At 38.8% G+C, this 26507-nt stretch overlaps 8 protein-coding genes across 12 annotated transcripts in view; 5 read left to right on the top strand and 3 right to left on the bottom strand.

Annotated features, from left to right (window-relative positions):
* The first annotated feature begins 622 nt into the window (after nucleotides 1-622).
* On the top strand, nucleotides 623-6738 carry LOC105265429 (atrial natriuretic peptide receptor 1). Its single transcript, XM_011302901.1, has 15 exons — nucleotides 623-698; nucleotides 879-1044; nucleotides 1801-1966; nucleotides 2217-2291; nucleotides 2457-2736; nucleotides 2812-2921; nucleotides 2990-3178; nucleotides 3239-3838; nucleotides 3987-4192; nucleotides 4270-4420; nucleotides 4519-4678; nucleotides 4753-4913; nucleotides 4973-5139; nucleotides 5213-5826; nucleotides 5901-6738. The coding sequence occupies exons 1-15, from the start codon at nucleotides 623-625 to the stop codon at nucleotides 6188-6190; spliced, it is 3411 nt and encodes a 1136-aa protein (XP_011301203.1). The 3' UTR covers nucleotides 6191-6738.
* Nucleotides 6739-6773: 35 nt separating this feature from the next.
* On the bottom strand, nucleotides 6774-10289 carry LOC105265293 (cysteine and histidine-rich protein 1 homolog). The gene is made up of 6 exons (XM_011302708.1): nucleotides 9606-10289; nucleotides 7965-8203; nucleotides 7678-7889; nucleotides 7438-7598; nucleotides 7154-7356; nucleotides 6774-7050 (listed from the first exon to the last, which is right to left on the bottom strand). Exons 1-6 carry the CDS (start codon nucleotides 9837-9839, stop codon nucleotides 7023-7025), a joined length of 1077 nt encoding a protein of 358 aa, XP_011301010.1. The 5' UTR covers nucleotides 9840-10289; the 3' UTR covers nucleotides 6774-7022.
* Nucleotides 10290-10844: 555 nt separating this feature from the next.
* On the bottom strand, nucleotides 10845-15424 carry LOC105265291 (uncharacterized). Of its 4 annotated transcripts, none has more exons than XM_011302703.1 (8): nucleotides 14759-14838; nucleotides 13014-13441; nucleotides 12688-12910; nucleotides 12414-12550; nucleotides 12107-12328; nucleotides 11838-12017; nucleotides 11641-11769; nucleotides 10845-11568 (listed from the first exon to the last, which is right to left on the bottom strand). In XM_011302703.1, exons 2-8 carry the CDS (start codon nucleotides 13140-13142, stop codon nucleotides 11365-11367), a joined length of 1224 nt encoding a protein of 407 aa, XP_011301005.1. In that variant the 5' UTR covers nucleotides 13143-13441; nucleotides 14759-14838; the 3' UTR covers nucleotides 10845-11364. The 4 variants fall into 4 exon arrangements, with proteins under 4 accessions (XP_011301005.1, XP_011301006.1, XP_011301007.1 ...); XM_011302704.1 differs by lacking the exon at nucleotides 14759-14838 and adding an exon at nucleotides 14008-14720; XM_011302705.1 differs by lacking the exons at nucleotides 12688-12910; nucleotides 13014-13441 and adding an exon at nucleotides 15055-15424 and having other exon boundaries at nucleotides 14759-14940.
* A 153-nt stretch (nucleotides 15425-15577) lies between these two features.
* LOC105265292 (probable malate dehydrogenase, mitochondrial) lies at nucleotides 15578-16865 on the top strand. The gene is made up of 3 exons (XM_011302707.1): nucleotides 15578-15926; nucleotides 16006-16392; nucleotides 16449-16865. The coding sequence occupies exons 1-3, from the start codon at nucleotides 15753-15755 to the stop codon at nucleotides 16830-16832; spliced, it is 945 nt and encodes a 314-aa protein (XP_011301009.1). The 5' UTR covers nucleotides 15578-15752; the 3' UTR covers nucleotides 16833-16865.
* A 237-nt stretch (nucleotides 16866-17102) lies between these two features.
* Nucleotides 17103-21076, top strand: Lnpk (zinc-ribbon metal-binding protein lunapark). 2 transcript variants are annotated; one of them, XM_011302700.1, is made up of 8 exons: nucleotides 17103-17586; nucleotides 18247-18288; nucleotides 18366-18553; nucleotides 18617-18803; nucleotides 18888-18899; nucleotides 19093-19342; nucleotides 19458-19619; nucleotides 19682-21076. In XM_011302700.1, exons 1-8 carry the CDS (start codon nucleotides 17560-17562, stop codon nucleotides 20041-20043), a joined length of 1230 nt encoding a protein of 409 aa, XP_011301002.1. In that variant the 5' UTR covers nucleotides 17103-17559; the 3' UTR covers nucleotides 20044-21076. The 2 variants fall into 2 exon arrangements, with proteins under 2 accessions (XP_011301002.1, XP_011301003.1); XM_011302701.1 differs by having other exon boundaries at nucleotides 17104-17586; nucleotides 19093-19237; nucleotides 19682-21072.
* A 181-nt stretch (nucleotides 21077-21257) lies between these two features.
* Nacalpha (nascent polypeptide associated complex protein alpha subunit) lies at nucleotides 21258-23181 on the top strand. Its single transcript, XM_011302699.1, has 4 exons — nucleotides 21258-21356; nucleotides 21970-22447; nucleotides 22529-22687; nucleotides 22894-23181. The coding sequence occupies exons 2-4, from the start codon at nucleotides 21977-21979 to the stop codon at nucleotides 22906-22908; spliced, it is 645 nt and encodes a 214-aa protein (XP_011301001.1). The 5' UTR covers nucleotides 21258-21356; nucleotides 21970-21976; the 3' UTR covers nucleotides 22909-23181.
* Nucleotides 23182-23371: 190 nt separating this feature from the next.
* On the top strand, nucleotides 23372-25279 carry LOC105265287 (serine/threonine/tyrosine-interacting protein). Its single transcript, XM_011302698.1, has 5 exons — nucleotides 23372-23665; nucleotides 23809-23904; nucleotides 23998-24149; nucleotides 24224-24412; nucleotides 24488-25279. The coding sequence occupies exons 1-5, from the start codon at nucleotides 23627-23629 to the stop codon at nucleotides 24693-24695; spliced, it is 684 nt and encodes a 227-aa protein (XP_011301000.1). The 5' UTR covers nucleotides 23372-23626; the 3' UTR covers nucleotides 24696-25279.
* Nucleotides 25280-25382: 103 nt separating this feature from the next.
* The window catches only part of LOC105265286 (protein NPC2 homolog), a 1893-nt gene continuing 768 nt past the window's right edge, over nucleotides 25383-26507 (bottom strand). The window contains exons 2-4 of the mRNA XM_011302697.1: nucleotides 26094-26207; nucleotides 25671-25852; nucleotides 25383-25600 (exon numbers count right to left, since the gene is read on the bottom strand). Coding sequence (XP_011300999.1) covers nucleotides 25517-25600; nucleotides 25671-25852; nucleotides 26094-26207 — 380 coding nt within the window. The 3' untranslated portion in view covers nucleotides 25383-25516. The remainder of the gene's footprint in view (nucleotides 25601-25670; nucleotides 25853-26093; nucleotides 26208-26507) is intronic.

The following is a 26507-nucleotide window of genomic DNA, read 5'->3' as shown; positions in this document are numbered from 1 at the left end:
AACGACTCAGTTTCAACCACTCCAGATTACGGAACGTCCTATCACCACTAAATCAGTGGAACGCGTCGGCTTTTCACTCTTTACCTCTTCACTCCAGAATTCAATCAATAAAACCAACTTTCCACTATTATACTGTTTTTACCGACAGGAAGTTCCACCCCATATCTCCTTACCATCGGTTAAAATCATACCAACACTAGCAACCGCTAACAACCCCAAGAAAAATTTCAATCGAGTTTTAAACAAATTAAAATAAAGTACCGGCAACTTTTTAATCGCACCTCGTCCACAAAGCCCCCCAAAACTTGAGATGATTTCCAACTCATCGAAAACTTTTCCGCCTCCCAAAACACACCCCAACCAACTCACCAATTAACTCCCACCCTCCACCAGTAAACTCACACCCCCTATACGTACATTTCATCCAACAAACTTGTTGATTTTCTTAACGGAAGGAAGATGCGCTTGCGTGTTCACCAGGACGAATAGGACAACACAGTTCAAAACCACCCTCTGTATAAAGCTGGGAAAACTCAGTGGAAAACGCTAGACGCCAACGCTTCGTTCAAACGATATGTTGAAAATTCATATTTAATTTTTCTCGTGATTTTCGCGAGTGAAAATGTGGAAGCCGACATTTTACCTCATACTGTGGCTGTTCGCCAACATCGATGCGACAATCCCGAGGAAAATATCAGGTAATAGTGAAATCAATTTTCAAATCATCATTTTATTCAAAAAAGGAGAAATTTTTTTGAGAATGACTACTTGTGTAGTGAATGTCAATATAATAACGAAAATGCACGATGAATTTTCAAGGACACCTTGCATACACCATTGAGCAAACTTTATTACTCCTCTTTTGCACAATCCATTAGCGCGGGAAACTTCAATAAAGACGTACAACGTCGGAGTGCTGATGGCATCTCATTTGGATAGTCCCTTTGACTTGGAGCGATGTGGACCAGCCGTTGATCTCGCCCTAGCAGAAGTCAATGAATTTCTCATCGTTCACAACGTCCAGCTGAGAAAGGTTCAAGCTAGGTAGATCCTCATCCCTTCCACCCCATTGTCCAAGCAAATGCTCAAAAAATATCCCATTCATTTAGACCTCTCTCCCTCCCTCGATACTTTTTTCCAAATTATTCGATTTATATTCACACGGCAGTGTATACTTGACTGCTTACGCGAATTGATCTTGTACCATGGAGAATAGGGGAGGACACGAGGGGAATTGGAATATGATAAAATAAGATGTGAGAAATAATATTGTTGCCTTGGGTTCAGAAAAATAAATTTTTAAAATCGTTCTTATTTTCCAACGCAATATGTTTTACCGAAAATGATCATTTTGTTACAAGTGCTGGACTTTCAATGGATAATTCCCGGGAATGATAACAATACGACTGATTCTCATACGTGATATAGAGTGAATTCCGAGTGACACTTGTACATTAGCTAGTGTGATACGTGATGCAGAATGAATGGGCATGAAATTTCAATCTGAATGCATCCCTCTCGAAACCCCCGAGTGTGCACAGATGAATACATAGGGAGTCTAAATAACAGTCGGATAATTGATCCCCGTGAATTAACGGATGAGAAATCAGTAACGAGATTAAAAAAAAAAGTAAATGTTATAATTATTACGTGCGCAATGAGGGTCAAGGGCAGCAGTCAAATGGATGATGGAGCTTATTTTTTTATTTCTCTCCGTAAATTTTTATATTCGATGAAATGACTGGGTGAGAAATTACTGCGTCGGGGATTGGAAGAAATGAGGGAATTTTTTTTTCACAGCTATCCATCATGTAGCGGTGCTAGGGCACCGGGATTAGCTGCTGACATGCATTTTCGAGATAATGTAATTGCATTTGTCGGGCCAGCTTGTGCTTTTGCCCTCGAACCTGTTGCTAGACTCGCCGCTTACTGGAATACTCCTATTATCACGGGAATGGGTGATCAGGTAAGAGCAATTGGTTTAAACAGATTGAACTAATTCGAAGTGATGAAATGAGTTCGGTCCATACGTCTTGATTATTTTTCTTTTTTCCGTAAAAGTATGGTACTGCTATTGGTAAATTTGGAGGAAAAGAAATTAATTAAAAGGTTTCACTCATTCCAATTCATAATGGTTTGAAAGAAAGCACCTTTTAATTAAAAACTCACTACCGAATAGCACGGGAAAAATGGTAATTGAATGGTGCAATTTGCAGCCACCATCAGAGGGCGAATTATCCGTGACTTCCGGGATCCTTGGACGTCTGCACAAGTGGAAAAACGAGAGTTCGGTAAATGTATACCTCTCGCATTTCTTAATTTACTTCACCTTGCGTGTCCACTTGGATGTTAATTAACCACCCTGGTTGTCTTCCAACGTGTAATCAGAGTCTGCATTTCGCTAATGAGAAAAAGTATTCCGAAAATATCTCGCTATGCGGTTGAATTTATTCCAGGGAATATTCAAAGATAAGAGCAAGTACCCGACCCTCACGAGGATGTCGTACTGTCAGTGTCGCCTTCGAATGGTTTTTGCGAGTATTTTCAAGGAGTTTGGGTGGTCTCACGTCGCTCTCATCCTCGACAGATCGGATTTATTTTCACTGACTGTTGGTAAAAATCTCGAGTACGGATTGAGGAAGGATGGACTGCTGAAATTCGTACGTGAATTGGACGGCAATTCCGAGGATGACTCTCACCATTTGTACTTGAGAGATGCCAGCATGTATGCAAGAGGTTTGTCACTTCCTCTTTATTCCCATAGAAAAAAACTCCATCAATATTCTATTATTAAAAATTCGGATGCTTCAGTCGTAATCCTGAGTGTACGCGGCACTCTTGTACGTAAGTTTATGCTCGCTGCCCATGAATTGGGAATGACTCGGGGGGATTGGACCTTCTTAGATGTTGAAATAATCCAGGTAACACGAAACTCAGACCCAAATCCTTTAAGAAGATAATCACCTACTTAACGTGAATGAATAATCAGGGCTCATATTGGGGCGATCATGACTGGGAAGTGGGAGATGAGGATGACTCCGGTGCGAGAAAGGCTTACGAGTCGCTCCTGCGGGTGTCCCTATTGCAACCGACGAGTCCTAGGTTCCAGGATTTTGCTGAGGATGTCAGGATCAGAGCGCAGAGCGATTACAATTACACGTTCTCTGATGGAGAAGAAGTGAGTGGTACGAAGGGGAAAATTATCACATTCCTTTCAATTGAAATATTAAACCCTCAGGTGAATTTCTTCATCGGTGCATTTTACGATGGCGTTTATCTCCTCGGAATGGCCCTGAATGAGACCCTGTCGGACGGTGGTGACATATGGGATGGAGTGGCGATGACAAGACGCATGTGGAATCGGGATTTTATGGGGATAACAGGTCACGTTCGCATAGATGTGGACGGTGATCGAGACGCTGACTACAGTATCCTCGACCTGGACCCAATCACCGGTAGATTTGAAGTGGTGGCTCATTACCTGGGCGCCAATCGTCAATACAGCCAGGTATCTGGCAAGAAAATTCACTGGCCAGGGGGTAGAGAAGGCCCACCCCGTGATGTACCCGAGTGTGGATTCCTGGGGAATGATCCCACTTGCTCGCAGAAGACCGATGCCTACACCCTGGTGCTCTACGCCAGTCTCTCCCTGGCGATTTTTCTGTTAGCTGCAGTGGCCGCTGCCTGTCTCCTCTGGCGACATCTCCGATTGTCCGCCGATTTGAATAACATGTCCTGGAGGATCAGGCCCGAGGAGCTATTGCTGGAGGTCAACAAAGCTTTCTCCTCCAAGATTAATCTACATCAGGCCATGTCGGAAGCCAATGTAATTACACCAGTGCCTATTTTATTTGCCCGTAATTCGCCAATCATTTGCCACGAAAACAAAAAATTTACTCGGATGATTAATCCTCTAGTATAAAGCGTTCTCACACGCTTTTCATGGTAGGAACAATGTTCGAGATATTCCAATTGAAAAATTTCAGAATTATGGGCTTGAGCAACGTCGTCGTGGATCACAGGTGAGTGGTGATTCTCTAGGCCCCACCACCGTGTTCACCACCGTGGGAATATACAAAGGTGAACGTGTGGCCATTAAAAAGATCACGAAGAAGAAAGTCGTTGATGTGACGAAAAAATTACTGTGGGAGATAAAGCAAGTGCGCGACGTTACCTCCGAGAATACGGTCAGGTATTGGAATTTTCCATTGAATAAATTACTGATAAATAAATAATGGTTATTTAACAGTTGATCATATTTATTAACAGGTTCATCGGGGCTTGTCTGTGCTCCCCTTCTCCCACAGTCCTCATCCTCACCGAGTACTGTCCGAAAGGCTCGCTAAAGGACGTCCTGGGGAATGACGCCATAAAACTCGATTGGAATTTTCGAATGTCTCTCATTCATGACATCGTTAAGGTATTAGGACCTCTCCTGGATTATCTTTAACAATTCCCTCACTTTGAATCACCGAATATCACTTCCTTATCTGTCCTCTGCTGCATTACCCACCTCAGGGTATGGATTACCTTCACGCGAGTGAAGTCGTTGCACACGGTAAATTGCGATCGTGCAATTGCCTCATCGATGGTCGATTTGTACTTAAAATATCGGATTTCGGCTTGAAAACACTCACTATGCCCGCTGACTTGACCATTGACGATAACTATTACACAAGTAATAATAAATAAATTCAAATCGAAAATAAGGACGAATCACTTGATGGAAGTCCATTTTTTTTTCTCATGTAGAATTACTATGGGTGGCACCTGAATTACTGCCTCAAACGGTTCTTCCTGGAAGTGCAGCAACGCAGAAAGGCGATGTCTACAGTTTTGCGATTATTCTAGAGGAGATAGTTCTTCGTGGGGGGCCTTACGAAGTCGCCAGGGCCTACATGACTTCCCAAGAGGTGATTAAATCTTCGTAAATCACTGCTAGCACTTTAAAAGGAATTCTTCGTTCAATCAGATTGTGAATCGAGTATCATCGGGAGAAAATCCAAGTTTTCGACCTGAAGTGGCACCACGAGACTGCCCCTTGGATATTCTCACACTAATGGAAAAGTGCTGGAGCGAGGGGCCAGAGGACAGGCCGAGTTTCCATACAATTCGAGCGATAATCAGGGGAATAATGAAGTTAGTTCTCAAGTTGTTGGATAGCCAACTTTACGATGATTAATGCACTCAATTGATGGGATTTTATTCTCAGGGGGTACTGCGAGAATCTCATGGATGATCTACTTCGACGAATGGAGCAGTATGCCAATAATTTAGAGGCTCTGGTGGAGGAGAAAACTGAACAATTGAGTTTAGAAAAACGGAGGAGTGAAGAATTGCTGTATCAAGTACTTCCTAGACAAGTTGCTGGACAACTGATGGCAGGTGAACTGGTCCAGCCAGAGCAGTTCGAGTGTGTGACTATTTATTTCTCAGATATCGTAGGGTTTACTGCCCTTTGCGCCCAGAGCACGCCAATGCAAGTTGTGGATTTTCTCAATGATCTCTACAGCACCTTTGACCGTATTATCGGGTTCTACGATGTTTACAAGGTCGAGACCATAGGGGATGCCTATATGGTGGTTTCAGGGCTCCCCCAGAGGAATGGAGATGAGCACGCCAAAGAGATTGGACTGATGGCTCTGGCCATTGTCGATGCAGTGGCTTCTTTCAAAATCATGCACAAACAGGACACACAACTCAGTGTAAGAATTGGAGCTCACAGTGGACCCGTTTGTGCTGGAGTCGTGGGCCAGAAAATGCCTCATTATTGTCTCTTTGGAGATACTGTCAATACAGCATCCAGGATGGAATCTTCTGGACTGCGTGAGAATTCTTTAATCAGTTCACGTGAAATGATAAATAATCAACGTAAATAATTGCTTAATGTATCATTTCAGCTCTGCGCATTCACGTATCGGAAACGACTAAAAATATTCTCGACAAATTCGGAACTTTTGAGCTTGAATTACGCGGCGAAGTTGAACTACGCGGCAGGGGCACTGTCACGTCCTATTGGCTCACTGGATGCTCAGCCCCTGATCCGAGATTATCATCACCGAAAAACCGAAAATACAGTACGAGTCCACCGGAAAATGGTATAGCCCTCAATCCCCTTATATTTCCACCTAGTTTGAGTACCATTACCAAAACCGCTAATAATACCTTTATCAATTTATCAGAATTGTGAGATCAATAGATGATGGGAAAAAATATTCTCACCAATTCACCATCAGATCTTATATTTATTGAGATTTGCTTTATTCAAATTTCAATTACATTAATCATAGAAGATAGAGCTTTACCTATGATAAACGCTAAGTGTAATCTGTTCTGAGTAGCTCAGATGAGCCTCATAAATAAAATATCCTTTAATTTTTTAATGAAAAAAAAAACGAATAAAAAATGGAAATACGTCACAACTTCAAAACTACGCAACTTGAAAAAATAGGAAAGACACGTTTGCCTATCAGTCTACTAAAAATCAAGGAGAAAACAAAAAATATCATTGTTAAATGGTACTTTCATTTAAAAAAAACATCATTTTAAAAACAATGATAACGATTCTCGTGGCTCATGTAATTCAATATTGGTCAGAGGATGATTTTCCAATTATGGAAATTGTATATTCAGCATTACTAATATTGAAGTGGGGAACCATCGAAATCGTATCAAATGTTTGTTATCTACGTGTGCATAAGCACTTTGCACTCAGCTTACGAAATTAGAAAAAAAAAAGAAAATAACTTTACTCTCTTCTAAGCTCTAGTTTGGAAATTAATATCGAGACAATATTCCGTGGGATTTATTTCTTTAGTGTTTGTTTTTTTTTAGTTTATGAACTATTGTACATTTAACCAGCAAATTTGAATCCAAAAGTTTCTCTTTATCATTCTCTGCGCAATTCTCCAGCTTTTCACTCGATCCAGAATTTAGACAGTAGATCTAGTCATGTATATATAATAAATATATATTTCTTCGCTTTGTTCTAACGGCAGGATCATCAGTGATAATTCAGCGGACTACTTTGACGCGAGAAACATAATGAGTCTGTAATAATGAGAGACATATTTTTTAATGAATATGTGCGGGAGTATTTTTTTCTGGAATTATAAATGTGTATTAAAATTTGAAAGAGTAAATAAATAATCACCGGAAATTTATAGCCTTTACTGCCAAGAGTCTGTTGCACTCATTGGTGTCGGGAAGTGGTAATGGCAAATAGGGGCTTTCATTATCAGAGTCAGTAAAATCAAAGCGATGAATACGTGTTTTGACTTTCATGTCCCCAAAAGGTCCCTTCAGTATCAAGTAATGAAGGGACAGAGGGTATGTTGTCTTTGACTTCAAGATGAGCTGCAAGAGAATGAAATAAAAGTTGATGAGATTTCTCCGATGTTTGTAACAATAACGTGACAAGTAAAGAATGTTACTCACTTGATAAGTCATGTCACGCTCGGAACTCTGAGTGGGATCGCGTTGGCTATTGTTAATCCTCGCTTTGACTACCCACTGATAATTAAATGCAGTGAAACGCGCTGTCTCGTAGAACAATTTGTGGACGTATTCGTCAGTGCGATATGGTTTCATCTGCAGATCTGAATAAAACGATAAATATTTGATGATTTATTTAGTTGTGTTAAATAATTGAAGGGATTTGAAATAGTTGGCTAATACCATTGAAGGTGATTTTCTCGTAAGAGAGGAGATCAAAGACATTGTCATAGAGCCTGCGTTCCTCGAGGGTACGGGCATCTATGTCACGCAATGCCTCCATGACATCAGCACCAGTGCGATGCGGGTGAACGCAATGGGTCTCGTGCTCTGAGCTCTCGTGATTTGGACCACGCCATGGACAGCCAATTCTGCTGTATTTGCAGCTTGATATTCTAAATATCAAACACCACCATCATCCTCGTTATTTAATAGACTAGTCTATTTTTACTGAGAAATGATGGATATACCTTTCTTCGCACATAGACTCTTCATGTCTCTCCAAGGAATTCCTGGGGAATTCTTTAGCACAAAATTGACACTCAGCTGGCAATTCCGATACAGCTTTTTCCACCGCCAAATTGCGCGACGCTGATGTCTTACTTATCTCAATTCTACAATTGGGACAAGTTGCCAGTTCATCGCGTAGTCTCGCATCGGCCAGTACGTGAGTGAAGCACCCAGCGCACATCAAGTGTCCATTGGTACACTGTGAACACCATTGCGACAAAAACCATTCTTAATTTTCACGCTCCTTTCATTTTTCATTCAACATTAGCAATCAATCAGGGAAGACGAACAATTGAAAAAGCAATGAGTATATAGTAGAAATTTCAAAAATTTTTAATCTACAATAAAGTCAGTCAAGTCTTCCCCGAATGAACCAGTCGTTCTTAAGAATGAAAAAAAATTAATTCTCAATTTATTCGTCAATTAATAAACCAAACTTATCAGTAATACTCTTTACCATGATTCGTTGTTTTATTATATTTTAATTAATCTGAAACACAAAATCGTATGAGGTCTATTAATAAACGTCATCGGCTCGAATATTTAACATTCGAATAATTTGTTTTATTTCTTCATGAGGACTATGATATGGGATGTATAATGGGTGGGCAATTCAAGATGATTAAAAAAAACCTTTCACTTCTTTTAAACCTCAAAAGTTCATTTATTGAAAAAAAAAAATTCCCATCACTCGTTGGTTTTTTAAACTTTTACATAAAATCAACGTTTTTCTTTTTGGTATACACAGCTGAAGATTCGTGTTGTTAAACGCACGCACTCACGCTTTGTTTTCATTTAGCATGAGATAACCATAATTTCGTTGTTTCAAGTGTAAAAAAAAATCAGTCTGTTCACACACTTCCAGTAAATTCTAATGAATCAACAGATAAATTTTCTTAAACTTACACGTAATGTTAAACTGCACTTTATGTGGGTCATACAAAAGTCATCAATACCATTTTATCTCATAAGAAATACTAAAACTACAACGCATTCAACTGCACAAAACATTGATTAAAAGAAAGGAAATTCATAGTATTGCACGAAAAATTATCGTTGACAATTAAACATAAATGTTATCATCAAGTTTTATCGCTCTTCACTCAGTAATAATATTAGAGATTAATTAAGTAATTGATTATTTGTGACGTGGATCGCTGAAATTCAACAGAATTGAACAAAACCATTGAATTATCTCAATAACGAGTGGCTCCGGCGAAAAATGTCGGAGGACATTTTTTGTGCTAAGTTGAAAATAATTTCTGCAAAAAATGTCCTCTAAAATTAAAAAAAAAACACCCCTATCTTTTCCAGATTCCGTTCCATTAACCAATTTCATCATAATTAAACACTTTCCCACTGTTCATTAATCATAAAGTACGACGCATTAAACTGCACACGGAGCATTAAACAAAGAAATATATAATGAGCCTGAAAATATCGTCGACATGAACCCAACCAAGTCGGTTAAACTCCGTTAATTTCCCAAACAAAAGAAACATTTCCCCAAACACTAAACGATTGAGAAACAGGGAAGAGGATAAAAACGAGTGGCAATAAATAAATAAAAGAGTGCGTAGGAAGAGGTGTGAATAGCTTACCTGGTAAACCGCCGCCCTAGGAAGATCGAGACAAACGGCGCAGCAGAGTATGCCCCCCAACCGATGTTCAAGCTTTTGCTCACTCTTGCCATCGCCTCTCAACAATTTTCGTTTCTTCTTCTCCGGCTCAAGGAGCTCCTTTATTTTATCAAGCTCTTCATGCAATTGTTGAGCAGTTGCTGGTGCCTCAGTGACACTGCTCGACGATGATGCCTCACCACTTTGCTCCGCCATCTTGATTGTTTTGATTTTTCCCAAACGGAGGAGAGATACCGTTTCGTCACGAGAGAGAAAGACCCTTGATGTTTATGTCGGAGTTAAATGCGCACGCGTTGAAATATTTATTTTTATTATGCTTCCTATTTTTTTTTACCCCTCCTCGCAATGATTTTCTCCCCGGGTGAGGGAGTCCGATTTTTACCCAGGGATTTTTGAGTGACGTTAGGTCCTCCTGCTGCTCTCCTTTGTCTGATGGACTTGATTGAACGGCGAGTGGACTTTCGACGCAGTTATTCAACTCGTAGTTTTCACGGTGACGTCAGGCAACAGCTGGTCGCCTCACAACACTGGAGTTAAAGAGACGCAGGCCCCACATTCCTATGAGCCCCCCTCACTTACCCCCACTTATTCCTTTTTGCTTCATGCTTCATGTCGTTGCCCAACTGCATCGACCAACTTAACTCCTTTCTTCTCTTTCTGACACTTTTTACCCCCACCTTCTGTATTTTACACTGGGTTTTCAGGTATTCTCGGTTGAGCATTACCCCCACCATCAGTCCTCTTCTAATTACGTCGCACATTTCGGTAGTTGTGGCCTTTAATGGGCAGACATTTAGAGAATTTTTTTTTTCTCGTTAAAACTCAGAAAGGAAAGTTTCTGACTTAGATTTGTGCATTGATAAATAACGGGAATCAGTGAATTCCTCATAAATTCCCCATTCCCTTCTTTCGGAGATATTTATCAATTGGAAATTCTAATGTCTTCTGATTAACTGAATGGTTCTCCAATATTCATTGGGGTTCGTTAAAGATAAACTCTGAAATAATTCGACATTGTTTTCCTCCAATTTTGTACTTTATTTTCTCTCTTTGCATTTGATTTTCCTTTTTTCATCGAAAAAACATTTGACGTGTCGATAAACACTATTTCTGAACTGCATTAATGTGCACTTCATTTTATACTGCAATCACGCTGGAATATTATTCACCATTCTATAATGAATGAGAATCTAAAGTCTGTTTTATTCTTCCTGGAAAGGATTTAAGTACTGTCTTAATTATTGCTTCATCAGTCATACAAATTTTCATTCCATATTTTTCCACTGTGTAACAAAAAGAAAGAACAACTATTTTATGTTCTACATAATGATAAATACTTTTGGATTGGTGCGCATCGATGACGATTATGCGTTGAGAAAATGAGGTAAAATAATTTAGAAAGAGCAATATACGATCAGCTCCATAGCAATTAATTATTGGTCAGTTTCTCCCTCCACTGCTTGCCGATTTCCAAATTACTTTCTGAGAGTATTTTCGCTCATTTTCTTCGACATTATTAAGCATTATTTATTTACAAACACCCAAATTCAATTGCACGTTCCTTTATCAAACGTAAAACAATTCAATCCGTTTTGTAACGGAATTTTCATCTTTATCCTCATCTTCATCCATCAATTCCTCTTCGTTGAAGCCTCATTGCAGTTACAGCTGATGAGAAATCCATCTCGAATAATTGAGAATTTATAACTAAGAGAGGAATTTAATTCGGAGATTGAGAATTGGTGGCGTGAGTGGAGCTGCCACTAATTTGAGAATGCTCGTTGTTACTGTTGGGGCTATTACTGTTGATTGTTGCTATTTTATTTAACATATCATTTGTGGAATTATGAAGTTGACTGTAGCCCTGCTCCAGTTGAGCTAATTTGCCCCTCAGATCAGCGTTGATGGCCTGAACCTCTGCTAACTGTTAAAATATCGTTTTTATTTGTGAACGTTTAAATATCTCGGAGATGATAAAAGTACAATGAAAACTTACACTGCTAGTCAATTTCTCGACTGATTCAATGACTTTTGATTGCTCAGATGCTTTGGCACATTCGCCCTGGAGTGACAGGACTTTGCTGAGGGCATTCTGAGTGGAATCTTGCAGAGAAACCAGAAGAGTCTAAAAATGTTGGGCAAAATAATGAATAAATTCTTCCTGAGATCGGAAAGCGAATAACAAACTCTTACATGATCCTTCTTCTGGTCATTAGAGACCCATGTGAGATTTCTTGTTAGTATCTCATTAATGCTCACTAAATCTGCTTTCAGTTGGCCAAGCGACTGACTGAGCTCTTCCGTCTTTAACTTGGTCTCATTTGTAGAAATTTCTGGCCTCCGCGTTATATTCGATAAGGTGATTAACGTACTCTGTGGAATTCATAGATTAAATGCATTCCTCAAAGAGTCATTACTCAAATAATGACAATGAGAAGAATAAAGAGATGATAAAAGTCTACCTGTATATCTGTAATATTTTTCAAAAGACTAGTTTGTATCTCTTGCATTTTGGTATCTGTTCCCTTGAGGGCATTAACAGTAGCTCCTAAATCTCGAATGCTACTTCCAAATGTTGCGACACTCTTCTTAACGTCTTTAAGCTCTCCCGGTATATTGGTTAATTCTGGTGTATTTTTCAGCTGTTCTCGCACCTGTCGCAGTCCTTTCTGAATGTCTGACAACTGATAAAACTCAGTAGGTCAGCTAACACGCCTCAAATAGCCATAACTCTCAAAAGTCTCTCAATAAAAGTGTACAACAAAATACCTGCAACGAAAAATCGGCAATTTGTCCCTTGACATCGGTCAATTGTGTAAACAAAATAGTCTGATTTTTCTCAAGCTTCTGGGAGGCAGAATGGCACTTTTGGAGGGCTTCGGGGAGTGCTTCGCTACCGGCAATGGCTGCAACACAGAAAAAACACAGGAACTGTGGATTTTAATGTGAAAATAAAAATTTCCATTGCCCCAAGGAGGTATTCAATCTCATCGTTGGCTATTCTCGTGGATGGTAACATTTGCCTCTTCCATGGTGTATGTACCTTGGTCCACTTCAGTTCTGAGTGATGTGAGCTGTTGACGCACATCTATGAACAACCAGATGAGACTGGCAGTTGCTAGGACAGAGGCACAACCGAAAAATGCACTGCATGCACGCAATAATCCAGGACAGGGGCGAGTCCTGCGGGCTCTGCTTTTGCGATTGCCTCGCATCGAGACATTCCAGTATTCAGAACGCTCGTCACTACTGTCCGACAGTAGTTCCTGGCAATAAAACAATGACAAATCATTATTAAATTCTCGCCGATGAGGCTAATCTGACGTGATAATCCTTTTACAAGTCACTGAACATTCATGGCAAAATTACCTGTGAACTTCTCTTGCCCGATGTTCTCCTCGAGACAACGTGGGACGGTGCAAGTGCATCCAACTCTTTACGCTTCTTCATCTTTTTCGTCGGTGGACGAAGTGGCACTGTTACTGCCACCGAGTCCATCTCCAGAAGGTCAACCAGCGAATAAAAACGCTTCGATTGTCGAGATACCTATATCCACAACCTCCAGACCTTTATTAATCCAGAGCACCCCCTTCCCGAGACACATTAACTCTTGAAGGTCCTAATACTCTAGAAGGTTGCGCGCGCGTCACCTCACCTTTTTCCACATGCTGCACTCAAACAATTCTCTTCTCAATCTCTAATCTCAATTCATATACTCCAGTTCACATTTTATGTCTTCAGTATCTTCTGTATATCTCCTCGTGATTTATAAACTCATCCAACATAGTGTTTCACTTCTGTTGAGAATCAACGATAAATAGATGAATGAATGGGAAAAACCTCTCGTGATTCTCGTCAATTATCTCTCAATCGTCCCTTCAATTTTTGCTATTATTTTCGACTCGTTTCGTAATCTCACAACTGACAATCAGCGTCGCGGACGGTAGCCAGGGTAAATTCAAACGACCCTGGGCTTTTCGATAAGATATCACCGCGATAATATCACTATGAGACAGAATCACCTGATAAAGCGAATTAGTGAAAAGCAAACACTAGCATAATAAACATTGCTCATTATCGGCCAATAAATTTAAGACTAAAGTAAATAAAAGACTGTAAAGAGTTCTCTATCTCGAAAAAGCCTAAAGTCCGAGGATAAATTGACTCATCTCATCGCGACACGACTAATTAACAAATTTCTGTTGACTGATAGAGTTCACACGTTTTATTACGACGTATTACACCCGAAGGATAATTTATCAAGGCCACAGCTGTAGCGTATTCATTCAATATCCAATAATACAAGTATCACACAGATACACCGGTTTTTGTAACACAAATGTCAGTTTTTATGTCCCATTACATGTCATATCGATCCGTCGACTCTCCTCTATTGCTACTTGACAATTCTCCGTGTTACACAAACGGAATTTCAATCGATTTTCCACAACCGAATTGTTAAGGACAATAGTGGAATCGAGGAAGAGATTGGCATTGGAATCACGAGGGATTGTTTCGGGATATCTTCCTATCAACTTCACACTGTCACAGCCACGCGACTCTCAAACGTTGAGCAACGCAAATGAATGGCGCACCGAGTCTTCTATTAGACCCAACTGCCTCATATCGACCAAAAAGTATCCCTCCTCCTCCATCAACCTTATCAATATTTCCCCCGAACCCACGAATTGTCAGTACCATAAAGATTCTTCACGATCAACACGTCCCATGATTTTTTCAAAAATTTTCGCCCTGTGCAGTTGTAAAGGAATGCATCACATTAAAATTAATTATCCACAGTAACAGAGAATTGTGGTAAATGAAGAGGAGAGCCAGGATTGTTGAATATTCAATCGATGAATTAAAGATTCAGTAGTGTTATTGAGGTTGAAATGTAGGACAGGGACAGGGATTAAAGGATGGAGTGGGAATAGGGGTGGAAAGTCGCGCGCCACCCTTGACATTGATCTAAATGGCGGGAATGCTTTGAATTGGATGAATGGATTTATTTTATGAATTATGTGACGATTAATAATTTATTTATATTTTTTCATTTGAATTTAGGAATACAAATATAAATTACAGGTATAAAAACGTAGGGAAATATAACTTACCGGATTTTATTGATACATGCATTCTTCCAATTTCTCGATAGAGAACCGCAGCCAGCCATGATAACGTAATCAGCCAAAAGGTGATTAAAACAGCAGCAATCCATAATGTTATTATTCTCGTTCTAGCCGTATTACAAGTGCAGGAATTTTTACTTTTTCCTCTCACTCCTGGCCTTTGTCTTCTACAAATGGGCAATAAATAGTCGTGGAGTGTAAGAATTTGCGGGAATATTACTGAACGGTTCCCTGAAATTGAAGATAAGACATTTCAAAGAAGAAGATAATGGCTAACGTACCTCTTGATCCTTCGTTTCTTTGGCGTTGTCAATACCAAATCTGATAGATCACTCTCACTTTCTGACAGCAAATCCAGGAGATTTATCGTCTCCTTGTTATTTTTATTCTCCATATTACCGCAATATTCGTTAAGCACATATTTTCATATTTTTTGAGGCTGTCAATTCAACACGAGCACTGCGTAACCTCACTCCAAAATAAACTCCAAAAGTAATTGCTTTATGAAATAAAACAATTCGAGGGGGTGATTACGATTTATCGATGATGATTGAACGTAACGAAATGAACATTGTGAGATTGAGAAGTGAATATTGTTAAATTGATAAATTATTATATGACAGTGGTTACTTGGCAATAACCGGAGCCAGATGATTACAGCATATGTTTGTTGGATGGTAACTAGGATATCTCCATCATCTACTGAGTGAATTTTAGATTGAACGGAGAAATCGACAACTCAAACAATTCGCATTTTCTTTTTTAGTGAAAATTTTTAATCAAAATGAATGGTCTTCGGAAAATTTGTGTTTATAAAATAAAAAATCATAAAATCTATCGTTTTTTGAGTAGCCAAAAGTTTTCATCCAAACAAGTGGAAGGTGATCACACTGATAAAAATCCAGTTTCACCAGGAACTTGGGAAAGATGTCCCGAGGAAGGTGAAAAGGAACTGTCAGTTGGAATTCTAGGTGGTGGAATGACTCCGATATTCACAGCTGTTCTGCTTAAGCAGTCGAAGCTTTTCAGATCAATAAATATCGTGGATGTAACAAATTCGCTGGCTGGAGCGGTTTTTGATGCCGGTCATATTGACACAAAGGCCAAGATCAAGTATTATCGCAAGTCTTCGTTAAAGGAAGGGCTTTCCAACGTGAGAAATAAATATATCTGTCCGATTTAGTAGAAGTCCAATGCACAAGGTTCTGATAAAATGAACTGATTAAATTCAGGTGGACATAATAGCCCTGATGGATAACGCCGAGGGTAAGATCCTCAGCACAGAACCGAAGATTCAGTTGATGATGTCCTCGAATTACGTCAAAGAAATGGCGAATGAAATATCGAATATAAATCCCTGTGCCCTCGTCGCTGTTTTTGCACGTCCGGTAACTGCCACTCTACCTCTCGTATCCGAAATTTTTAACAGAAGAAACTGCTGGGACCCGAATAAGATCCTGGGATCAGTGGCTTTGGATGTCATGAGAATTGAGTCAATGGCTGCAAATCTTTTCCATTTAAATCCTTCATTTTTATCGGTTCCAATGACAGGTGGTGCTGATTCCACAACCTCTGTTCCACTGTTGACAATAGCCAAGCCCCTCAATCACATCAGTAGAGTGAGTTTACAATTAATTCTCTGGCTAAAAACTAAATGACATCACGTCGATTTCAGGAGCACGAAAAATTGTTGATGAACCAGTTGAGATCCTGTGACAGAGAGTTGGAAGAGTGCGCTGAAAATTTTAATGGTCCAGCTATGTCTTCGGGTGCAGCTGCTGCCAGATTCATCTCAACTATCGGACGTGCTCTCGCTGGAGAGACAAACGTCAAATGCAGTGCTTACGTACGATCCAACATCATACCCTTCTGTCGATTTTTCGCCAATGAAATTGAATTGGGGACCACTGGCATCAAGAATAATTACGGCTTGCCAAAGGTATCCCCGATGTCTGTAAATCTCATTCAACGAGCTATTCCTATTATTACTGAGTTATCTGATATGGCTTGTCAACCAATTGTAGATCAAGAAGATTTATCAATTTGTACTAAAATGTAAAATTGTAAAGTCAATGTGAATGTCATGAATTAAAAAAACATCAATTTTCTATTCATTTGTCCTCATTCAAAGCGAACCTAATGTGCCTATTATCTAATGCTCGTATTCCATAAAATGCGATATCTCATTCGGCGCACCGGTAGCTAATGAGGAACAACCGTTTTTATTTGAAAACCCCCTCGTTCCCTCAGGTGTATTGAATGTGTGAATTGAATGAAAATAAACGACGACTCTCGAAAAACACCGAATCAACACTAAAGTCTACAAAAACAAATTTGCCTCATCGATTCCTATTTTCATCCTTCTGTAATTTGACATTTCTTTTAAAATGTCAGCGAATTCATCGATAAAAAATAAATAAACTTCATCCCATCATCCAGTCAGTGACTCGTAAATAATAGAAAAAATAGAAACGCGACGGTCTATACAAAATGAGACAAGTATTCATATATATTCTTGATATACCGTAATGAGAGGAGAGAGGGAATTCGCAGCGTTGTAAATTTAAATTTGGAAGCAGACGTGTGCTTTCGATCACAAGCACATACCTATTGTAAAAAAAGGTTTCACTTTGGTTGTGGTGCAGGCGCACTTGACGTTCAACAGCTCTGTGGGCTATTTTCATATTCTGGGTAACGTCTCTCCTACATCTACCCTGACATTGGGAAAAACAATTCGGGGGATTAAGTTATTTCTTTTAATTCAGTGACTCAATCACAGCCTCGACATGGGCATCTTGATCTCCAGATTTCGGGTGAGTACATAGTTTTTCGATAAATATATTTTCAGTGGTTGATGATGAGTAGTCCGGAAATTCATCCGGTTATCGCAGATTTTTTAGGTTAGTCTCTAGACTTTTTCGTGCCCCAAAGTCATTTCGCTATTTTCAGAAGGCAGAACTCAGTAATTTTTTGGGTAATTTTATTTTACGTTGGTTCTCATCGACGTGGCAAGAAAATCAGGAATTTTCTCCGAATTTTCTGAGTTGAATGGTTTTTAGTTTTTAGGCGGGATTCAGGGTTAGCCGGGATTTTTTCGAAATAATTTTCCCGTTTTTTGCTTTGTTAATAGATTTTTAGAGCTTTATGTGAGTTGTTCAGGTTTTTTTTGAGGTGCACGAATAATCGATGAATTCTCAATGAAATGATTCTTCAAAACCGACGATGATTGGTGGTTGAGTCATCGTGTTAATATATTCGATGACATTATTGTAGTTTGAATCCAAAATTATCATCCAATGACACAGCAAACTAATCCCTGGTCATTTAAATTTGTCGTTGAAATGAAAATTCTTGCTACGGTCAAAGGTTAAATTAGAGAATTTCGGGGATCTTCACATTGTTTCAATCTAGAGTATTTGCAAATTTGAGTTCCATATGGTACGATGTTGATTGACGACGATTTTATCTTTTAGAAAAAGAAAACGACGATCGAGGTTCTGGAGGATCTAGACTCGGTAATTTTCTTCGATTTCGGATTAATTGAGTAATAATAAACAAATGTTCACTATCTCATGGGATTTTTCAAATCTAGAAAATCAAGGAAATTCAACAATATGGACAGACGACAGAGCAGAGACACAAGAAAATCGTGGGGACTCTGATAATTTACAGTGTTATACTCTACGTGGTGACAGCTATTCTCTTTTACTTCTACTTTTTCCCTGCAGCCTTATACGACCAGCTGTTCTACATCATTCCACTCCTGATTTTTCCGCTGCTGTAAGTTGAAAATAAAATTCACAATGCAGACTGTCACCTCAATGGTTTTTTGGTTTGTCTTAGCATCGTCTTCACCAAAAAACTGGTGACATGGTACTACAAACGAAAGATATCAAGAAATCAAGAGAAGCTCTCGACAATGCAGGAGCAGAAGAAGAAAATTCTGGAGGATGTGACAGAGACAGAGACCTACAAGAAAGCGAAGGAGATTCTATTGAAATTCGCTCCAGATCAGCTGAGAATGACACCAGTAATATTATCTCTCTTCAAATATTTAATTTCCCTTCAATTCACAGACGTAAGAAGCCTAATGACGAAATTCTCTTTTTTACAGCTCACACCTCAGGTTCGTTTCTTTCCATTAACACCAATACTAGCTGAACCTAAAAAAATCAACTCATGATGTGTTGGAGAACGTAAAATCAAAATTTCTCCTTGTCCTCCATAGTTTGCTCAATTAAATTAGAAATAGTCTGCCGGAATTTTTTATTTATCTTGGCCAGAAATGGGGAAAATAAACGAAAAAAAAACTATTTTAGCCGGCTTCAAAGGTAATTGTGAGTCCCGCGTCGACACCGAGACGTCCTAGCACCCCTCAGGCAGTAGTTCAACCCCTGCCAGGTGGTGGTGAGCTCAGAAGACGTGCCCTAACGTTATCAAGTCCTCAAGAAAATTCCTCAGTAGGTAGGAGCTTTTCTGGTTCTATTCCAATTGGAGTGGCGCCTGTTGGTACCCCGCCTGTCTCCTCTCTACCGAGTAGACCACACAACTCGGCGATAATGGGCCCTCGTCAGTAACATAGTTGCTTCTATTATTATTTTACTAATCACTGTGTGAATAATTATTTTGCTCAATATTTGTGGGGTTCATGGTGAATTTACTGATGCAATTTGAACTTATGTAGGCTCTCCATTGCCACGTCCCATTCTCCCTCAACAGAGAAGTTACTTGGATCGTCTGGTGGAATATCTAGTCGGTGACGGCCCCTCAAATCGTTATGCACTCATCTGCCATCAGTGTGACTCCCACAATGGCATGGCGCTCAAAGAGGAATTCGAGTACTTTGGTATATATCATATTATAGGCAAAAAATTCTTGTGAGAACAATCTCTAACGAATTTTCCCCAGGGTTCAGATGCTGCTACTGTAATTATTGGAATCCAGCTCGCAAACAAAAGCCATCAGCTCCAAAATTGGAGATTGACGTTATATCACCATTATCAGCTGGACTTAATGCCAACAGACAGAACGATGTCGAGGTGTCCAGCTCATCAGGCACGGATTCCGATATCGAGGTAGTAGAGAAGCCTGAAACTCCTGACATTACCGAGGAAAAAGTGGAAAAAATGGAGGAGAAAGTATCTCATGAAAATGATAAACCGACAACCGAGGAAGACACTCCTAATGCAGAGGAGGAGAGCAAGGAAGAAAAAAGGATTGATGAAGGGCAGAGTGAGCAGATGGAAGTGGATGACTCCACACGAGAATAATTCACATCGACTGGAAATGAAAAAGCCCCAAAATGAGAAGCAATTAGAAACATTACCACAAGTGGCTTTGCGTAAATATTAAGTCAACTCATGTCACTTTCATCAGAGAAATTTAATATCTCATTTAATTATTCACGGAAGAATTCGAAATCACGAAATAATCCATTCCACTTCGTGTTCAATCTCCTAGTGCTACATCAATGAGAAAAAATAAATAAGTGGCACTGGGTCAGATGATTCGTCATCGTAATAATCACACGCTCATCGCAGAGTACCACACAAATGTTAATCATCTAGACTTAAAGTTACTGTTGAATATTTTCTTGGATTGTTTTGAGGGTTTTTTTAAATTCTATGAGCTGTGATCAAATTCGTAAACCCTAGTTCTGTTACCAAACGAAACGATAAGGTGATAAAATCAAAATCACATACTTAATCTTCTCGTTTGGCTTGATAGCAAAATGACTATTGAGACTGTGTCCATCTTGTCAATAACGGTGCGCTCATAACAGTTTCGCGATTAATGACCTCTCCTGCTAATTCACCCCACTCAATTAAAACGATAATAGTCGTTACAATCATCTCCACTGTACATAAATTATTGAACCTCGATTTTGCAGTTTTCCAAATGCTCGAGTTAATGAATTATTTATAATATAAAACTGTTAACATTGGAATATTTAAAAACACATGAGGAATGTCGAAATGAATGAATTTCATGTACAAAGCGTTAATCAGTAACTTGTGAATTATGGAGTCATATGGTAGTCACTCATTCGTACTATTTTCACGATTTAATTCTCAATTCTTTGATTTTTCTTTGATGAATCATTGGTTATATGTGAGTCCCTGTGTTATCATCGGTTTTTGCTACGTTTCATTAATCAATTAGAATTAGTCATAATTTATATTTGTCATAATTGTCATCTTTCTTTTTTCTATTTGTATCCATAAAGAGTGATTCAGAAATATGATAAAATATAGTTTTTAGTAAAAATTGAAAACAATATTGAATACCCGTTTATCAGCAAATTATATCCATTCATTATAATGGAGACATTTTTTTTCAAATTTGCTATAAAAAATTCGATATCGCGGAAAACCGATTCCAGGTGAATTCATGATAAGAAAAAAAACACAATTTGATTTTGCCGCCAGTGTTGCCTGCGTTATAAAACGCTCTAATGTGTCCGTAAACTCATAAAAATCGGGCCTAAAGCTCCATATTCAACATGTTCTTCCACTCATGTGAACTGGCCTCAGTTTACATCTCTGAAAAAGGTACCTACGACCAACCGAGTTTAACACCCAAGGTAAATCCAAATATATCGCCAACATCACACATAATTACCGAAAAAAAACCCCCAAATACTCGTCCCCAATAATTATCCGACGGTTTAATAAAAATATCCATTCGCAACTGTATCTATTGTCACTATCTACCAGCGAAAACCGTCGATCATATCGTCCTAGGCTGTGCATTACACAAAATTCCAATTCTCCTCATTCCAACTTCAATTGCACCCTGAATAAAACCTTAAGAATTTTCCAGTGCTAAAAAAATGTTTATTTACGTTTCATTGGTGAGATTACGTTATCAATAGTTTGATTGTGCTCAAGGGGAGGTTCGGTACGGTCTTTCGGCGCCATTCGTTCCAGGCGACTATGATCCAAAAATGGCCCACCCGGCTAATCACGCTTAACCATATTAGGAAAATACATTCTCACCAATTATCTGTTTCCGACTGTTTTTATACGATTTTGTTTTGTTGAGGATTATTTGCAACTATTCGGGTTATTTCCGACAAACGACATGGCGCGATAATTTCCAAACCTCTTCTTCACACAGAACTGATGGGAAAAATCTCGAATTAATGTTTGCAATTTTTGCAAGGTATTAATTCCCAATTGATAACGATTTTTCAGCGAGAAAATGCCAGAATTAACCGAACTAGACAAAGCAGCGAGTTCCGAGCCATCAAAAGTGGAGGTTGAGGCAGCAGGATCGGGCACAGACTCAGACTCCGATGACTCAATTCCCGAGCTCGAGGATCCAACAGCAGCTGGTGGAGTTGGTTTCTCTGGGAGTAATGCCAGTGGACTACCAATTGACGTCATCTCCAAAGCAAAACAAAGTCGAAGTGAGAAGAAAGCCAGAAAGCTTATGAGCAAACTTGGACTCAAGTTGGTCCAGGGTGTCAACAGGGTGACTATTCGAAAATCCAAGAACATCCTCTTTGTTATCAACAAGCCAGATGTCTTGAAGAACCCAGCGTCTGATACTTATATTATCTTCGGAGAGGCTAAGATCGAAGACCTCAGTCAGCAAGCCCAAGTGGCAGCTGCTGAAAAATTCAAAGAACCACCAATCATGTCAACAGCTGAAGCTGGTGGTAGCACAACGGTAATCATAATTCCTCCACAAAAATTCATTATCCGAATGTCTTGATAGATCGTTTCAATGATTTTTCTCTTTTTGCCACAGGTTGTTGCACCAATTCAAGAGGAATCAGAGGAAGAAGTAGACGAGACCGGTGTGGAAGAAAAGGATGTTGACCTCGTGATGACACAGGCCAACGTCTCACGAGGGAAAGCCATAAAGGCCCTCAAAAATAATCAGAACGATATCGTTAATGCTATTATGGTAAGAACTTACTCTCCGCTACGGAATTTTGATTATAATACTAACGAGGATTTAATGATGAAACACGTGAAGGTTTCGCTTATATTTCACAGTCAGAGTATAGACGTGGTGAAATTCTTGGCAGACTGAGAATCTCCATCATTAAATTTGCACTCCTATATGGCTTCAAATATCCGAGCTAATTTTTCGATTTTCCTATGTTTCAGGAATTAACGATGTGATGAAGCAGATTAGAAATTAAGGCACAGCAGTTGTTCCTGCTAAAAGTCACAATAAATCATCCTTTTGGAATCAGTCATCATTTTACTTTTATAATTTGCCTATAAAAAACAACTTTGAAGGACTAAAACCAGTCGACAAACCAACCTGAAAGCCAGTGGTAAGAATTTATGAGAACCGCTGGATTCTATCGGCATTAATACGTCGTTAATGTCAAATACCTACATGTATATACATCAATGACACAAAATGAATAAACATGCTATCACGAATGATTTTATATATTATTTATGAATATGTCTTCAAAAAGCAAATACTACCCTTCGAATAATCATTCCTCATTTTCCTCCGCATTTTACATATTTTTTTTATGATCTCTGCAATCACAGTGAAATAAAAAATGAAGTTACCGACATGAATAACTGAAGAACTGAGCTTTCTTTTTCTACCACAAAGTGGGACGGCGTGAAATCACCCCTCGCAAAAAAAAATCCATCCAACCGGGCCTTAATATTTACAAAGAATAATTAATCGCCATCGATCAGTCTCTCAACACAACAATCATCGAATCATCTTTTCTCCATTTCAGAGTATCTCACAATTTCACCAAATCAATCCCATCCTTGAAAAACCTTCGGTTGAAAATTTGATTGATGAGAATCAACAACAGGCGTTTGTTTTTTCGACGAGATCATCGGGATCATTTCAACGTTAAAATTAATGATGATGCTTGATACTAACCGGACACACCAGGAAACCGTGAGTACCTCCCTTTCGATAAATAATTACTTCATGTTCGCGAGTCAACGGCACGATTCGAGGTTATCGCGATAAATCGTCTGTTATTGTTTTTATCACGACGAAAAATTTCCCTGCGTGGATTTTTAATATATTATGTTTAGGGAAAGCCTAACCATGATTCGTCTGAGGAATATCCTAGGATCTCGTCCTTGGCCTCTCCCAAGGAGTGGAGCTATACAATGAGACGGAGTATGCAGGTCATTAATAATTTATTACTGAGAGATGAATAAATAAATGACATCGTGCGAAAAAATGAAGGGCATTAAAAAGAAATGACATTATTTTGATAGGAGGTAATCCCTGGACTCTACCTCGGTCCCTACAGCGCAGCAAGTCGTTCAAAGCTCCCGGAATTACAGGAATTAGGAATCACTCACATTGTATGTGTCAGACAAGACATCGAGGCGAATTTCATTAAGCCAAATTTCCCTGACAAATTCAAGTAATTATCGGATTTCTCTTTGGATTGAATTCAGATGTGATACAACTTTCTAAGATATTTTTTCTATGAATCAGGTACCTAGTACTGAATATTGCGGACGTGGCGACAGAAAACATAATCCAGCATTTTCCCACGGTCAAATCATTCATAGATGAAGGATTGAGCTCTCAGGGGCATGTACTGGTTCATGGCAACGCTGGAATTTCTAGGTCAGCAGCTTTGGTGCTTGCATACGTGATGCAGATGTATGGTCTCTCCCACACGTGAGTGATGGATTTGAAAATTACGTAGCTCTTGCAATATCTGATTGATAAAATAATTATACCAAAAACAAACAGACGTGCCTACGCACTAGTGCAACAACGACGATTCTGCATAAATCCAAACGAGGGCTTTATGGCTCAGTTGAGGGAATACGAGCCGATTTATCAAGCCCAGAGAACAGCTAATCATGATCAAAGTACCACGAGGCAATGCATAAAACGATCGATTCACCAAATGGACGCAGAACGACTCGACGATAAGCCAGAGGCCATGGACAGTTGATGATGAAGTGGAGACTACTAAAGTTACCAAAAGACTCGCATAAATCGTTTGTCATGAGCGATAATACAGAGATTCTGATTTTAATTGAATTTCGGAAAAAATTCATAGCGAAGTGATAAAATGATTCTAGTAAGTCATGATGTCTTTTCATTTTTTGAGAATATTAGAATGATTTTGTTCCAAGATGTTTCTGGTAAATAGCTTGGAATACAATTTCAAGGTGTTCTTTACTGCTGATTCACACGCTTTACCAATTCCATACAAAACATTAGTATTCCCGAGGTGAGGAAATATTTGACGGACATGAAATTGAATGAAATTTCTAAATTTCCGTTGAACATGAGCTGTTCGTTTTTTCGTCTCCCCAATATTACGATTTCTGTCTCTGTTGCTCAAATTTTAAATTTTAATTGATGAGCATTTGATTTAATTAATTAATCCACTGATTGTTGAAGAATACTCATTACTCGTAATTACACGTGTATTTCCGCGGGATTTTTCAGATGACTAATTGCCACAGTGTTGTTCAAATAATCTAAAGATTAATAAATTATATAGTAGGAAATTCGTGCATTAAGAGTGATAACTATAACGTACGATTAAACGAACATTAGATTAATGTTTTTTTTCTACTAGCGTTTGTTAATTAATAGTTTTAAGTAAGTTCAAAAAATAAAGTGATGGGAGTATTTTCAAATTTCACTTCGGAATTCTATTTACTCTTTGCCCTGATTATTACAAATGAATACAAAATAAATGGAGTACATTCAATCAATTCCTGTCGATCAATTGGTGAATCACTCAATTCATCCAATTTTTTTTTACTCGATCCTTGCAGGAATCATAATGCAAACGATGTCCTGGTTCTTTTCATTTTGCAACTCCCATTTTACCTCCACCTTGACCTTGCAATAAAAAATATATTTTATTAGAATATTGAGAAGTTAATCATTTGAAAATGTGATTTTAAATTACCTTCGGATATTGAGATAAAATAGGGAAGGTTTTTGTATAGGTGAATGGTCCACCTTTTTTCAAAGGACACGTTATCCCAGTCTCTGGATTATTGCAAGCATTCGGTTGAGCAATGGGAAATGGTATAGGCACACCAGTTAAAATTCCATGGACAACTGCTTTAACAACATTGACAGGCTCATCTGTAACATTGTGATTGGCCTCATTTCCTAATTGGTAACAACCCGACCTCAATGTTTACTTATTTTAACATGTAAACCATAATTGTGCATTTGAATTTCCTCATTTAATCGAAAACAATTTTTTAATCTACCAAATCCACGAGATGGTGGAATAAAAAAATTGTGTTCGCTGTTAAATTGAGCAGAATCTTCTGGATTTATATGGTTATTACGAATTATTGTTTATTCCTTAATTTTTCACCAGTGTTGAAGGTAATTTTAATGGTGACATTCGTTCCTTTGGTGAGTATACACTCGCTATCACTATCCTCACAGTCACTGATAGAGATGGACGTGTATTTTCCCACTTGGGATCCTGGAACAATGATATCAAAAGGATGGGTCAGTCAAATGTTCAATTGTATGTTCTCCCAAAATAAAATACAGTGGGACTGAACTCTGCTCCCTATGTCGATTATCATACAAAGGCATCCAAGATAATTGTTACTCATTCCATGTAGATATAACTTCGAATTATGTCTTTTGACAAGATGAATCATTCCATGAGATATAAAATACGATGTAGAGCGGTTTTTTCAAGCGAAAGACTAACCAGATTAGTCAGATTCGTCATTTCCTTCCCACGACTTTTTTTTCATGTAATAAATTGCTATTG

This window comes from Fopius arisanus, unplaced genomic scaffold (assembly GCF_000806365.1).
Source record: "Fopius arisanus strain USDA-PBARC FA_bdor unplaced genomic scaffold, ASM80636v1 scaffold00029, whole genome shotgun sequence".
Classification (NCBI taxonomy): Eukaryota; Metazoa; Arthropoda; class Insecta; order Hymenoptera; family Braconidae; genus Fopius; species Fopius arisanus.
This window is presented reverse-complemented; position numbering and strand designations above follow the sequence as displayed.

Bases quoted from the DNA above. Each gene is read 5' to 3' on its own strand.
- LOC105265429 (XM_011302901.1), top strand. From the start codon at position 623: ATGTGGAAGCCGACATTTTACCTCATACTGTGGCTGTTCGCCAACATC. The intron at 2,737-2,811 runs GTTTGTCACTTC...CGGATGCTTCAG, and splicing joins TGCCAGCATGTATGCAAGAG to TCGTAATCCTGAGTGTACGC. The intron at 3,839-3,986 runs GTGCCTATTTTA...GAAAAATTTCAG, and splicing joins AAGCCAATGTAATTACACCA to AATTATGGGCTTGAGCAACG.
- LOC105265293 (XM_011302708.1), bottom strand. From the start codon at position 9,839: ATGGCGGAGCAAAGTGGTGAGGCATCATCGTCGAGCAGTGTCACTGAG. The intron at 7,357-7,437 runs GTGAGTAACATT...ATTCTCTTGCAG, and splicing joins AGCGTGACATGACTTATCAA to CTCATCTTGAAGTCAAAGAC. The intron at 7,051-7,153 runs GTGATTATTTAT...TCATTATTACAG, and splicing joins GTAAAGGCTATAAATTTCCG to ACTCATTATGTTTCTCGCGT.
- LOC105265291 (XM_011302703.1), bottom strand. From the start codon at position 13,142: ATGGACTCGGTGGCAGTAACAGTGCCACTTCGTCCACCGACGAAAAAG. The intron at 12,911-13,013 runs GTAATTTTGCCA...TTTTATTGCCAG, and splicing joins CGGGCAAGAGAAGTTCACAG to GAACTACTGTCGGACAGTAG. The intron at 12,329-12,413 runs GTATTTTGTTGT...GAGTTTTATCAG, and splicing joins TTGCCGATTTTTCGTTGCAG to TTGTCAGACATTCAGAAAGG.
- LOC105265292 (XM_011302707.1), top strand. From the start codon at position 15,753: ATGACTCCGATATTCACAGCTGTTCTGCTTAAGCAGTCGAAGCTTTTC. The intron at 15,927-16,005 runs GTGAGAAATAAA...GATTAAATTCAG, and splicing joins TAAAGGAAGGGCTTTCCAAC to GTGGACATAATAGCCCTGAT. The intron at 16,393-16,448 runs GTGAGTTTACAA...CGTCGATTTCAG, and splicing joins CCCTCAATCACATCAGTAGA to GAGCACGAAAAATTGTTGAT.
- Lnpk (XM_011302700.1), top strand. From the start codon at position 17,560: ATGGGCATCTTGATCTCCAGATTTCGG. The intron at 17,587-18,246 runs GTGAGTACATAG...TTTATCTTTTAG, and splicing joins TCTTGATCTCCAGATTTCGG to AAAAAGAAAACGACGATCGA. The intron at 18,289-18,365 runs GTAATTTTCTTC...TTTCAAATCTAG, and splicing joins TTCTGGAGGATCTAGACTCG to AAAATCAAGGAAATTCAACA.
- Nacalpha (XM_011302699.1), top strand. From the start codon at position 21,977: ATGCCAGAATTAACCGAACTAGACAAAGCAGCGAGTTCCGAGCCATCA. The intron at 22,448-22,528 runs GTAATCATAATT...TTTTTGCCACAG, and splicing joins AAGCTGGTGGTAGCACAACG to GTTGTTGCACCAATTCAAGA.
- LOC105265287 (XM_011302698.1), top strand. From the start codon at position 23,627: ATGATGATGCTTGATACTAACCGGACACACCAGGAAACC. The intron at 23,666-23,808 runs GTGAGTACCTCC...TATTATGTTTAG, and splicing joins ACCGGACACACCAGGAAACC to GGAAAGCCTAACCATGATTC. The intron at 23,905-23,997 runs GTCATTAATAAT...TTATTTTGATAG, and splicing joins CAATGAGACGGAGTATGCAG to GAGGTAATCCCTGGACTCTA.